At 35.4% G+C, this 15,019-nt stretch overlaps 1 protein-coding gene across 1 annotated transcript in view; it reads left to right on the top strand.

Moving 5' to 3' along the window:
• CERKL (ceramide kinase like) overlaps positions 1–15,019 on the top strand; it is a 1,924,967-nt gene that overhangs the window by 1,810,696 nt on the left and 99,252 nt on the right. Inside the window, exons 9-10 of the mRNA XM_044073713.1 lie at positions 5,501–5,589; positions 5,709–5,820. Of these exons, the coding sequence (XP_043929648.1) occupies positions 5,501–5,589; positions 5,709–5,820 (201 nt within the window). The remainder of the gene's footprint in view (positions 1–5,500; positions 5,590–5,708; positions 5,821–15,019) is intronic.

Consider the following 15,019-nt stretch of genomic DNA (forward strand, 5'->3'; position numbering starts at 1 on the left):
AGAAATCTATAAAATATTGATTAAAGGAAGTTTGCTTCAAGTCTTTTCAGATAGATTAGGGTTATTATGCCAGTGATCGTAGTAAGCAACTTCTAGGATTTTTTAAGTTGTTTGAAATGTCTAATGAGGTACATCCCAAACAGGGAATTGTATTAAATAATTGGCCTAATCAATTTTGAATATAAAGGACAATAACCTCTTTAGATCTGGATGATATTCTTCTGGCAATTAGCTGTGCAAAAGGTTCTAACACCAGTCGTTACTTCAAACCAAGTTCCATGGTCATTAACAGCATTCTGATTTTGGAGTTTGGTGTTATCTGTGTTGCATGCTGTTTACCAAATGTGATAGTATTGATCTTTTTAGAATTTAAATTGAGATCAGTTTTAGTCTACCAGATTTTTACAAGTGTACGTTATTAATAATGGGTTATGGCGTCAGAGGGGGGCTTTGCAGTGGCTCTTAGTTTATAGTCTTCTGATGATCTAGTTAGCTAGACATCTTGGTTCATGGTCTCTGTATTAGAAAAGTAAATGTCAAAGAAAAGAGTCCCCATCACTGAACTCTGGAGAACATTACTGGTCATCTTCATTATCTGTGATGAGGTACTTGCTTATCCGTATCATGTGAGTTCTGTCTTTTAAACAGATTCCATCCATATTACTACATAGGAATCTATTTGTAATCTATTAAGCTTACTCATTATGCTAGCATGGGGTATGGTGACAGATGCCTTGGCCTGATCAAGGTACAGTATGTAGACAGTATGGCTGCTGTCAACTGCTGTGTTACCATTTCAAACAAGTTAACCAGATTCATTAGACTGGATGAGCCCTTGCCAAAGCCAAACTGCTATGGGTCTAACCTGATGAAATATTTAATATCATCATTTATCAGGTCAGTTATAATGCGTTCCATGGCCTTGCAAGTAAGACCTGTCAGGCTGATGAGCCTGTAATTCTCAGAGTCAGTGGTGGGGCCACCCTTGTGAAGTGGCGTCAGTATTGTTGTGTTCCATATCTCATGGACAAAGCAGGTAGATAAACTCTTGTTAAATAGTTTAAGGGGTGGCTCTGCCAGGCTTGATTGCTACTGTGTATTAAACAGTCAGGTATATTGCCAGGTCCCATGGAGCTAAGTATTTTCAGTCCTGCAGAGCACCTTCAATGCATGTGCTTTAGTGATAATATTGGTCTGAGAGATTGAGGGATAAGTAGGCTTTGGATAATCATGTCTTGGGTAAAATTCACACTGAATTTGTTTGCTAGTTTATTGGCAGTGTCTACTGGATCAGAGCAGGTGGTACCATTACAAGTAAGACCAGAGCAAAGGTGTGTTACTGCTTAGCTTCCTAATGTGACTAAATAAGAAAGGGTGATTCTCCTTACCTTTAAATACTACCTAATTTCATGGGCTGCTTTTATAGACCTAATAACATTCTTCAAGTTTTTAGTCAATTTCCTGATGTTATCTTCGATATGAAAATGTTTTTTTCTTTTATTATACAGTTTACTCATGTTGGTGGACCACCAGGGAGGAATGTCTTTAAATGTTCCATTACATTTTGATCTGGTTAGGACTCCTATTTTTTAGCATTTATCTAAGTGGGCAAAGAATTCCTTTGTGAAGTTACCTTCCATGACAACATATGTGGTAAATTTTGAAACTTCCTCATAAAATGTTGAGATATTGGTTTCAGTGGGTTTGGAATTTTGGTAGGTAAAGGTAACTAATCTGACTTAGCCAAGGAAAGAGATACCAGGGGAATACTACACAAGGAATCTATATTTGCAAGAACCATTTCAAAAATATTATACCCACCAGTGTTTTTTTTTAACAGTCTTACCAAGGAGTTTTTGTTTATTAAGTCTAAGAACTTTTGGGTATATCCTGTATTTCTGGTATGTAGAGGTGATATGATCCCTAACAACTATGGGGAAGCTACCACAGCTGCCATCAGATTTAAAAGCATGGTACATGGTACATACAAAACCCAGGTAAGGAGTGGGAACCTTCTGAACATTTAAATCAAGTTTCAGTAATTTCATAGCTATGGATGCATTCCAAATTCAGAAGACCCTCAAGGTTGGGCAGTTTGTTGCGACTTCCGTCATTGACCACCATAATATGATCATATTTTGGATTTTGTATGTTAGCTACATTAGGGAATTCCATTAACTGGAATCTGTCTTAAAAAAAAGGTGCGTGGAGGTAGAAAGACATTAACCAGTATGAGGAAGCCTTGGAATGAAAGGTACATACCATCCAATATAAAGCAAGCAGGATTGTCAAGCATCTCATGCCGCATGGACAAATACTGGACCCCCATGGAATAAGACTGACTATTTAGCTAATTACCTTTGCTTTGTACCTAGGTATCACTCCTGGGAAGGAAAGATTTCTGGCAGGACTAGTGTCTTTCCTGAATTTACGACATGCATAGTATTTTGACATGTCGCTGCATATCTTTCAGGGTTTTGCATGGACCAGTGCCATGTTGTGGCCATATTTGTTAAGTGAAAGGGTCTTAACATCCCTTAAGATGTCAGATATCCTGGCACATGAAAGAAAACTCATTGTTACTTTGTCTTGCATTTTGATTGTTTTTTTGTTTGCCTGGTTGTTTGTTTGTGTCTTGTTTTACTATCCCCTTCACAATTCCTGAAACCCTGGTATCTTGTTTCTTTATAGTGCATTTCATTCTGTGGAATGTATGTTCATGTTTCTCATTATAAATCATTATATAAGCTATTATGGATCTGATAATAATCCTCTGTATTCCCAGCTGAGGAGACTGGTCCAGACAACCTTTTTGGCAATAATCCGTGTCAGAAAGATCATTCACAGTATTTGCAGTATCTACCAATAAGATTGAGATATTCTGATTACTTTTCAAAAAAAATAATTCAGTGGTTTTAAAACAATTAATTGCTATGCATAAGGCAAATTATGTTTATATAAAACAAATTACAGACATTCTTCAGTTCAGTTGGAAAATTGAGGTCCCTCCTGTGTAGTGTCTGCATGTCTTCCCTGTGTCCATTTGGGGTTTTACTGGACACTTTGGTATCTTTTCATATCTCAAAGAAATGACATAGGCAAATTGGCACTCCAGCAAATAGTCAGTGGGAGTGTGTGACGCACATGAATGGTGGGATGGTGTGCGTGCACCCTGCATTAAACTCATACATTGTCTGTGACTGGCTTCTCTCTGCCTTATGCCCATGGAGTGCTTTGGTAGGGTTCAGCTTCCTTGTGATCCTAAACTGGATAATGTGGATGATCAGAGAATAAATAAATAAAGGAAGGAAAGAAAGAAAAAAAAGAAAAAAAAAACTGTAGCCAAATTGCAAAATACTTAAAATATCTGAGATAAATTATTGCATACACTGTCACTTTGCCCAACACAACTTACAGTGACAAAAAGGAAAAGTATTTTGATCAGAATAATATTCAGAGACCACCTGGTGAATTAAACTTGTGCTACAATACTTGGCAAGTATTATAGAGATAACTTAGGACATGGAATACATCAGGATATGGTATTTCCCTCATGGTTTATTGGAGAAGGCTGATATATGATTACCTCTGTCTACCCATAACTAGCTGTCTGATGGTTGAGTTAAGAATTAGCCATTGTATTTGCTAGCACTGTATTAAGTAATGCTCATTCAGGAATTATTTGGAATTTTTGGTTGATTCTATCGGATAAAACAGCCAGCAGGTTTTACCCTATTTATTAGTTTATGTACCAGCTAATATTATTGTGTCAATGCTATTCAGTAAGCCACATCAGCTAACTTTAACTAATCATCCATTACTAACACAGCTGCTATACTTATTCAGCAAACATGGACTCCATCCAGGTCATAAAAATAAAATTATATAGTTAAAAAAATTATTTATTATCGTACTTCATGTACAGAAGTTGATATGTGCATCAATAGATACGCAAAGACACAAACGCGCGTGCGCACACACACACACACACACACACACACACACACACACACACACACACACACAAACACCAGGAACATACAGTATTGTTTACCTTTTTATTAAACCGGCATCTTAACTTCAATCTTCTGTCTTCTGAAATGGCATGCAAGAAGGGAACACAAGCTTACTAACAACAGTATGGATTGATATAGGAGCTCTTGGGACAAAGGGCCAGGCAGGCTGAGATCACACTATAGTGGGGAAAAAGGCAAATTTCCCCATGTTGGCTAACTGCTTCCTTTCCCGGATTAAAATTCTGGTGATGTGAATGTTCTTTGAAATAAGGTTTCCGCGTTGTTGTCTCAGTTTAGTTAAGATTCGATTAAATGGAATTTCGGTTTACTGAAGTAGACTCATTTACACACACACACACACACACATATATATATATATATATATATATATATATATATATATATATATATATATATATATATATATCATAAGCTGACAGAAATACTGGAAGCATAGCTGTAAAAACAGGAGCAAAAATCAACTGCTTAATACTGTGCCTATAGTATGTAAAACGTATACAGCGGCCATTAGCTCTAAAGTCCCACAGTGAAAAAGGAAACCTAAGCACTGTCAAGTATTAACTGTAAAACAGATTTTAATATATTTTTACAGTGGTAAATTCAGTATTTTCTTAAAAGAGTAAATTTTCTAACTGTAACCGTAACTTATTGACTTTTGGCTTTAAAGTAATACGTGAATGTGAAAAATTTAAAAAGCATACTATTTGCAGCCCTAACTCTTATCTTGCTTGTCGCTCATGTTGTCTTATATTATTGTTTGCTTACTGTATACACAACTTGAAGTGCACATCAAGTCTTTTAACATTTGGTCTGTGGCAAACATCATTTTATTTGTGTTTGGAGAGAAAGACAAAAGTGCTGAGCCATGTAATGCAACAGAAATGAAATGTTTGTTTTGCTGAAGGAAAGCAGGACACATGCTCTTATGCTATTTTTCCTTACTTGAAGCATTAATGGATTTAAGACTGTCTGCAGTAGCTAATGGGAACATTTATTTTTAACTTCTGAATCACTGGCTTTCCTGACGGATTGGCCACACTTCTCAGGATGTCTGGCAGACTTACTAATGCTTTAATCCACTGCATGCTGTCAGCTGACTGTTACTCTTAAAGCACCTTCATTATGTGAGATAACACCAATTTACAATTGTGTTATTTCTGACAAGTCCTTGAATACCCTGTCTTTAGTTATACAACAATCCAGTATTGCCAAATTTAAAAACACAGTTTCAAGTATTACACTTCAACATCAAATGTTTAATATTCTTGTGCTAGCTGGACTGCAGTTCATAGTGCATTGATTATAACTGTTATGTGCATGGGATTCCATTATCTTGCATATTATGTATATGTTTGAGTGCTGAATGACAGTTCTGCCTAATAGCTAGTTTACAGAGCTAACAAAACGATCTGCAACATTTATTTACTATGTCTTAGTTTTTATTTAATTTTATGGTGCTAAACACTAACAGAATATATTAGTAAACCTGTGCCTTACAAAAATTCTCTTTTTCTCTATAGAAAAGATAAAAGAAATACAGTTCAGAAAAAAGGTAAGTGTGGCAATATTTACAAGCCAAATGTATTACACTTCAAAGGATGTAATTTTAAAATGTATTAGCCATATTGTGTTTGCCATTAATTAACCTTGTTAATCTTTTTTCATGTTTAGACTATAAAGACCGACAGTGGCAGACTATCCAGGGTCATTTCCTGAATGTCAGTATAATGAGTATTCCATGCTTATGTTCCATGGCTCCAAGAGGACTTGCACCAATGACCAGGTCAGTGATGCCTTATAGAAAACAATCTAATGCTCAGCAGTTAAATATGTATCTAGGGCTTTCTATAAAGCTAAATATATACACAGACATCCTCTTCTAAGACATTAATTATTTTCCCTGAAGTGTTTCCCTTCTTTAACCTTACTATCTGTTCAAAGTTTTTTCTTATAAGAATGCTTGGCCTTGCAGTCACATGTATTGCAACCAATTGCTGGAGAAGTCAGTTACAATTGATGTACATTAAGTGAAGTGATGATGGCTAATTGTTCTGATAAAATTAGCTGCTTGAGACATGAAATTAGCCTCGCTTTTATTTATTTAATTTTTACGAGTGAGCTGTTAATTATTCTTCTTTATAGACCATCTGTTGTTTATATATGGAAATGTTTTGAGCCTTATGATAGGCAAAACGTCTACAAAGCTGGATTCTACTCCAGACAGTCCTAACAGTGTAATATACAAAAGATGCAGAAGGTGTTTTCCCAATGTTGTGAATCCTTTTCCTAACCTGTATCACAGTTCCCTTTTTTATCAACCTTTGCTTAAAGCGTCTTGGTGGAATCAGACTAAATATTCTTTTGTTTCTGGTTTCCTTCCTCCTTTCATAATATTTTTTGATGCAATTCTTTCCATTTCATCTACAGAAAAGTACTTGACTGATTGCATAATCAACTGTTGGTGTTCAGCTAAAATTGATGATCAGAATTTCATTTTAAAGTAGTGACTGATGAGAACTATAAAGTTCACAGGATGCAACAACATGAAAAGACTGCAACTATGTTAGTGGACTGTATGCTGTGTTCATGTCCACCTGCTAAATCTCAAAGGAAAGATCATTAAGGAAGTGAGAAAACATGTTTCATCACACCTTCTTCTCTGTACTACAAATGCATCTATATCACTGTCAATGGTTATTATTATTTTGCACTGTGCTAGACCCCATCATGTGCTGATGCAGTCTGCAGAACTGAAGTGATTTAGTTTTTTACAGCAATGCCATGATCTTCTCACAGTACACTCCAGATCCCTATCATATGGCATATAACTATGGTAATGCTAGACTGTGGATATGGTCCTTGGAGCTGCTGTATCAGTGAAATAATCTGATGGTTACTGAGGGATGTGTGGTCTCACAATACACATTACTAGCATCAAACAGATTGAAGTGATAAAATATGCACATAAATAAATGACTAAGCAACTCACTAGATAAAACTTGGCATTAACAGCCAGGAAACATGCACTGTTACCCTAGCTATGGGCATATACCATCCATGGCCAGTACTAGGCTTCACACAGAATACTCACTCATTAACCAGCGTTTTGGGTGTAGACTCCCAAGTCCCTTTACCACTTACCAGTGAGTTCCATACCTTCTAGTGCTCTCTACCTCATAGTAAATCTACTTTGAATAAACTATTACACATACACACCAAAATACAGAGAAGGTTTGTAATATTTCCCAGTACTACAACTTTCTGTCCTTCCCCAAGTAGATTGTTACCACTACTCAAGATCACTTGGCAGGAGAATTCCAGTTACTGTTCTACTTTTGAGAAATAAGCCAACTAACTGTAAACCCAATGATAATGTACAGCAGGGAGTCAAGTCTATCAAAAGTGAATACCACCATCTAGTCATCTTTTACTTATCAATAAAGTTGTACATAACTCCACTACAGACTTATAAAGGTGAATGAATAAAATGCTTTACTTTATGAATAAGCTAGACAGTGCAATTAAAATTGACCTTTATAATAGCACAGGGAAAGCAGAAAAAAATAGTTTGAGCAGATGGGATGCTTAAAACTAAGAATCTGTCTAACTAGCTAAAGATTGCCTACCTATATCTAACTGGATGAGATACTGAGCCCTAGCTAAATGGTATAAAACTTCAGTCTATAAGATGTAGAAACTCAAATGCAAAATTGTACTCATTTCAGCAAAGTCGAGGTTAAACTCACTGCACATAATCAAATGATGTCTGCAGTACAACCATTTCTCTGGAGAGAAGGCCATTCATCTACCCTTTGAGGGGATGCTTTATAATGGGTCCAAAGTAGGAGGGATACCATTTGCACCATTCTTTCAAATCCTTCTCTCACCCATGAACCATGGTCCTTGATACTTTCTGTAGAATTTCCATGGGGCAGTATCTTAGAGAAACCATTTCTTTCCAATTTTATTTAATGTTTGTCTTTCTAACTCTGACATATGACCATCCCACACAGGAACAAATAATTAAGTTAAGTACATATTCCAAGCAAGCAATAAATTACTCCGCATAGCTGCTCTTCCCAGAAAGAAACTCTCAAAGTCTTTCAGTTTACTTACTTGTAAATACTTCACGTGTTTTTATGTGAATTTTTACATATCGACTGTGCATTTAATATTTTATATATAGTTGCTGTACTTGTCAGAAGAAAAAGAAAAAGATGAATAGGTTATTTAAGGAAAGGATCAGTGAATGTTTGCGATATTAGCAAACAGAATTAGAAAAATGTTCAGGCTAAACAGGTTTTAAACAGAAATACACAGCCTGCCTTTATGTTCATGGTTATAAAGTTAACAGATGTCTCTCACGGCCGTGGTAGTCTGTGAAGTTTTACAAATATTATAGAAAACAAATGGATCACTAAATTAAATACCACAACTCTACCTGGTTTAAGTGATATCTACAGCTGTAAATCTACTTTGAAATGCATTTTTTGCAACACTAATCATGTGACTTTTTTTATTGTATCTTGTCTACATGTCCTGTCTGTGTTTGACTGGGTTTTCTCCAGGTGCTCTGGGTTTTTCCCACTTACCAAAGACATACGCAGAATGTGTGAATATGAATTTCTGTGTATGGTGTGGAAGAACAACCACAGGAGGGCTAGCTACATGATGGTGTGAACATTGGCTCTAGATGATGGTCACTGTTGAGTGATACCCTGACCCTAGATGCAAAAAGAGTTGTGGATGGCTGAATGGATCTTCTTGGTATTTTTTAATATGTTTTTAGTTGTGTATTTTTAATTGCACTTGAAAAGTGTGATAGAGATGTCAGGTGTTATTGTTTTGTGACTAAGTTCCGTTTTGCTTGCTTCCCGGTGGCCATTTTTTGGCTTTTGGATTTAATTTATAATGTACACCAGGATTTAACTCAAGCCTGCTGCTGTTTTGTTTGTGTTTCTGCTTCTTAGGAAAACCTTATACAGTTTTTATACATTGTACAGAAAAGCAAGGATGCATTCTGCCAATAACATCACATTCTAAACAGTGCCAACTCATGACTTATCTACATATTGCAGATTTCATAAGGCTGATGTGCAGCTCACAGATTTTTTATAGTATAACCAAAAACAATGTCACACTTTTGCACAATTATACAATGACTCTCTAGTAATATTCAAAAATGTGCACTCTGATTGGCCCAGCCCACAATATACCAACAGAAAAAGGTCCGGTCGCCCGGACTTTTTTCCGTTGTTATAAAGTGCCTCAAAACCTTTTTTTTTTTTACAATTAAAAAAAAAAAAAAAAAGAGAGAGAAAATGGAGCAACGGAGGCTTTTTTTTCTACGTTGCTTCCCTTTCAAAGCATTGATGTACTGGGTATGCGTGGGAATGCAGTCCCATATGCATGCACAGTACATCAAAACAAAGAAGCAGTAAACCACAACCAGCAGAAGTACAGTAATCTACCATTATACAAAGACATTGTTTAAGAAAAGTATATATTTTTTTCTTAAATAATGTCATTGTATAATCACAATAACCGACTCTGCGGTTGTGGTATACTGAACATTTACCCACAATTGCCTTTGTTTAATCACTCTGGCTTCATCCTTGTGATTAAACTACACCAACCATGGGTAAATCTTCAATATACCATAACATGTCATCAGTTATTGCTTAAATATCACAAAGGTGGCTGAAGTCTTGTCACCTCACTGACTTACAATGGCAGTATGTTGAATCATGCTTTCTCTGGGTATCCGTAGAGAGTATTTTGACAGTACTCCCTCTGTATTTTATTAACTAAGAAACCAGTAAATAGGTTTTCCATCAGTGCTAAATTGTTTACAGGGAAAATGCTTCTTAAATAACTTGCTTTAGGCAAACTCCTGTTTTAAAGTCTACCCAGGAATTCATTAAAAGCCCTAGCACAAGCAGTATGGCTCATGCTAGAAAGGCCCTTCCAGTTCAGGAACATAATAAAGCTGGACCTCATTATCAGCAAATTTGCATGTTTCATGAATCACAGGTAGTATTACGATAGTCAGATCATTGCACATAATGGTAGTAGCCCCTGCTGCTCATGTTGGCAGTGAAATCCTCCTCCAGTCAGTTATACTCAAGTACTTAAGCAGAAGCGTGTGTGTGTGTGTGTGTGTGTGTGTGTGTGTGTGTGTGTGTGTGTGTGTGTGTGGGTGTGTGTGTGTGTGTGTGTGTGTGTGTGTACATCATATGTAGTATTAAAGGCATGTATCATTTTTGATCTGCTCATCTTGGGTATTGCTCGCTCAGTTTCCCATCTGACATATAAAATGAAACTCAGCCAGAAATGTTCTGGGAAATAGGCTCATCTTATGTGAAAACAGTTGAATATTTCAGTGACCTCCAAGGCTATACATAAACTGTAACAAAGAATATGTTTCTTCTACGTTCTTAGTCCTGTTCTTCCAAAACTATTATCCTAGAAGTAAATTACAATAAAATGACATGAAACTTGTTTGCTAAAAAAATTAAAAATTACAAAGGATTTATGGAAGTACATTCTGCCTGATTGTGCCCTTAATTTGAAAATGCTGCAAAAATATCAGAATCGCCTACATATAAACAATAAGAAACAATAGCTAATATGAAAGAGAAAGTTGCAGTGTGACAACAAAAATAGTAAACCGTTGATGGAACAGACACTTGGAAATACAGAGCTATTCAGTTAAATGGGAAAATCCTGATAATGGCCTTTTGTATAAACCTAAACTTTGACAGTTACGATTATAATACTTTAACCTGTAAGAGTGTTAGATGAGTAGGACAGACTTCAGGAAGAGGTGGAAGCATCATAAATATTCATAGAATTCAACAGTGCATGGGATGGGCATAAGACAGTTCTGTTGGAAGAAAAAAAGAACAAAGTTGTTGCTTAACCAAGATTTGCAGTTGGAGGGAGGGGGCAACCAGTCCTTGCCTACAATAAAACATTCTGTTACTGTCTGCCATTCCCATTCCCTTTCAGTTTATCTTCCATGGTCAAAAAAGCCAATCACTATGCAAAATATATTTCCAACATTCTTTATATGTATATATATATTTTTTTCATTTATTTATTTTTATTAGGCTCAATATCCTTTATTGACCTATGGACCTATGGTTACCACCTGTCGTTCTTTGTATAGAACAGTTACTATTTTGGTATTTGTACAGAACAGTCACTATTTTTGCATTTCTGCCTTGTGGGATGAAAAATTGAAAAATTTCAAATGTCCTGAAATTTTGTGAGAAAAAATATTCCATAAGCTTCCTTTAATAGTTGCATAGAATAATTATTTTGTTTTTGAAACACCTAAATATTATATGGAACAGCAATTAGCTTTTATTTTGTCAAAAAAGTTTAGTCCTGTGCATTGGCTGCAGGTAGAGTTTGTCCTTCAAAATCTCATGTTTCTACCACAAATGTCCTTCTTTGGGCATCTGAAAATGTGGCTACCCCATACTGATCAAAACAATTTCCATACATAAAAGCTCCCCTCCAAAAATTTGCAACATTAAATGCATCAACAGTGAGCCCCATTTAATCCTTATTATATACTATGTTATTATTTCTAAACAGAGGACTAACCCAGAACTGACGGCAACAAACATTTTCATCTTCACTTTTTTCTGCTGATCATTATTCATATGAAGTAATTATCTAGAAATGAAACTTCCCGTCATTGCACTTCTGTCATAGCAGCACTGTGGAATCCATCAAGGTATTTAACAAACGTACCTCTAAAGAGTAGGGGAAGACAAACTGTTTGTCCTGAAAGATAAGTTTCATGCATAGTGTGAACCATTACACACAACCATATATTAAGCATTGTTTTTAACTGAAAGTAGGAGTACAGGAGTCAGTAGAAAATTGTGTGACTGATCTTAAAAAACTGTAATTCATGATGAATCACAATGATTTTTTATTTTTATTAACAAAGTTATTTTATCAATACTTCCTTACTGTTATATTTATTATTTATGTAAGACTGTGAGTTTGCTAATTTGTCTGACTCCTTGTTCAGAGACTGAACTGAATTTCATATGCAATCAGATATGATCAGCTAAGAGGCATATTAGCAAGGAAAACAGATTTGTCAGTAGAAAAAACTAATGTACATAGAATGAGATAACTTTCTAATATTGCTTAAATATGGCTAAAGTCTAGGAAATTTACAAAAGAGAGGTGTTAAGTGATGAAGACAGCAAAGTGGATGTATGGAAGAGGCTAAGAAGGAACAGAGACTAAGTGACCAGTCATATTAGCAAAGAATGAGACATCAGAGGCACTCTACCACAGTCTGGAAAATGACTGAGCAGATGGCACAAAGGTACTTTATAAGCTTGCAAGGCAAACACAGAAGGATAGAGAAGATGGTGATCAGGCACCATTCATAAGGGATGACAATAACAACATGCTCATCAGTCCACAGAACATCAAAGTCAAATGGAAGCAGTATTTGCAGCAGCTTCTGAATGAGGAAACCCCCCACAGAAGTTGTGCAGCCTTATAGACCACCACAGATGAAGTAGCAACAGCACAAAAGAAAATAAAGTCAGGGAAAGCAGCAGGCTCAGATGAGGTTATAGCAGATATGATCAAGATGTTGGGTAAATTAGGGGAGAAATGACTCCTGAGGGTACTCATAGCAGTGTGAAAAAAATATTCCAGATGACTGCAGAAAAAGTATTCTAGTCTTAAAAATCAGAAGGATTTATTACTTTACAGAGACTAACTTCTTCTCCAAGTATCAGTAGAAAAGCTTTCTGTTAACATGTATGACTACCCTGCTGTCTGAAATTCCATCCTGCCTGTCATTAGATGTCTCCTTCCTTACCCTTTCACTGTTAAGACATGGTCTCTATACATCTCAATTATCCAGATTTTCAGAGTGTACAAATATTTGCCTTATATTTTGGGTCTATTCCTCATAAAATTTGTGGCTTTCTGGTAAATCAATGGGGATGGAAGTCACTAAATAATGACATACATTTGGGTTTCAGACTTCATATCCTGTAGAAAATATGTAGTATCACAAAATCAGTTATACTAACTTTCTGAGTTTAGAAGAATGATATCTAAAACCTGTTCCTATTTTTGGGATTTCATCCCCCTGTTATTTTTGGCTTTATCCAGATTTCTTGCACTAAGAGGTTGAGAGGTATTATGGTATTATAGTGAGTGTAGTATGTCAGTCAAATAATCTTGCTTCTCTGTCAAAACCCTTTTCAGATCGCTTGGACTCATAACTCTCAACGTGTCCCTTATTTTCAGGGATGGCCCTAATTTGGACAGAGAATATGCTCCATTCTTGCTAAAACTTGAATTTTATTTTTGAAAAGGTGATGGATTACGGTTACTAAATAATCTAAATACTGGTAATCAATACCATTACAGACATTTTTTTTCTTTAGAAAATAATATTAATTCATATCTTCTTTATCTATTAACATTTTAAGTTAATAGTACCAGTATTTCCTACTAATTGTTTATGCTTTTTTTAAATAGGTTAAGAGCTAAAATCTAACTTTATCTGATTCAATATTTTAGTATGTTGCTTTGCTGTAATTTATTTACCAAGTAACTGCAAAGGTAGCACTTTTTAAATAAAGTTTCTCTCTGTAAGATGTATTTCATTACTTATGTCTCTGATTATCTTGCTGCATTTCACTATACATAACTATTCTACTGATATAAGTAGTCAAAATGCTAATAGTAATCGACATGAATGTATGTTAGCATTCACCTTTGTTGTAACATCATGTCTGAAAAGGCTCTCTGACCAGCTGTGCAGTCTGGCTTGCAGATGAATAAATGTGTAAGTAAATAAAAATCTAAATAAATATACACTGCTACACTTAAGGCTTTCTTTAATGCAGTGATGGATATTGTGGTTTGTGACTTCTTTCCTTCATACTAGTAATGACACAAAATACTTGCTTTAGTTTGTAGCATCTATTACAGTAATCTATATTTACTTTAAGTATCACAAACATAGTTTCAAATACTTGCATGCCTTTTTGTGCAGTATCCTGCTTAAATATTATTGTCTGTAACTGAGCTATCTATACCTTTAAAACTACAGTGAAATCAAAAACGTGGTTAAAATACATTAAGTGCAATATTTAACCAACATAGGTAACCGAGTTCCTAGAAGCATTTTCTTTCTGAGTCATTATGTGTTCCTCATTTCATGAAAAATGACATTGAGAAATACTTTTAGCATGATGATATATTGATTGATTCAAAAATCAGAGGAAAAAAATGCTGTGATGTAACTGTAGCTGGACCGTGGATATTAGACTGTAGTTTTTCTCTGCTGTAATCAGTGAGCTACAGGTTCCTGAGGATAACTTTCTAGATTTAAAACAAATTGTCTTTCTGTGATATATCATCAACTAAAAGTGAAATTGTTCAGATTTTTTAAGTTGGATTTGCCATAACTAAATGAAACGTGTTGGTAATGATGATGTCAAAAGATGTAGATAAAAGTCCATGCTATAAATCGGGACATAAATAGGTTGGTACGGACTACTGCTGAAGTAAACGATGCAGTATCTTTCAGAAATGTTTATAAATGACAGTTGTGCAGAACCAGTGACAGGAATTGCTTGAGTGCCAGTGTTCAACTATCACAACTTGAAGCCCCTTGAATGAGGAAACTGGTAATATTTGAATATGGTCTGCTTAATTCGTGTCCTATTCTTTTTTACTACACTTAGTAACTGAAATCACTCAGTAGCTGGCTATTAATAATGCACTTAATTTCATGACATTCAGTGCAAGAGACAAGAAATGTACCCAAGTACTGCTATCTTTACCTTAAAGTCTCCATCTTAATTTTTAATGAAGCTTTGTTATATTCCATCAGTACATATGACATTTCCGGATTTGTAATTTATTTTAAAATTGTAAGGAACTCTCTACTTATGAAAGCTGAATTTTCCTTCTGGGAT

Source organism: Protopterus annectens, chromosome 6.part0 (genome assembly GCF_019279795.1).
Source record: "Protopterus annectens isolate FY-2018-M chromosome 6.part0, PAN1.0, whole genome shotgun sequence".
NCBI classification, from domain to species: domain Eukaryota; kingdom Metazoa; phylum Chordata; order Ceratodontiformes; family Protopteridae; genus Protopterus; species Protopterus annectens.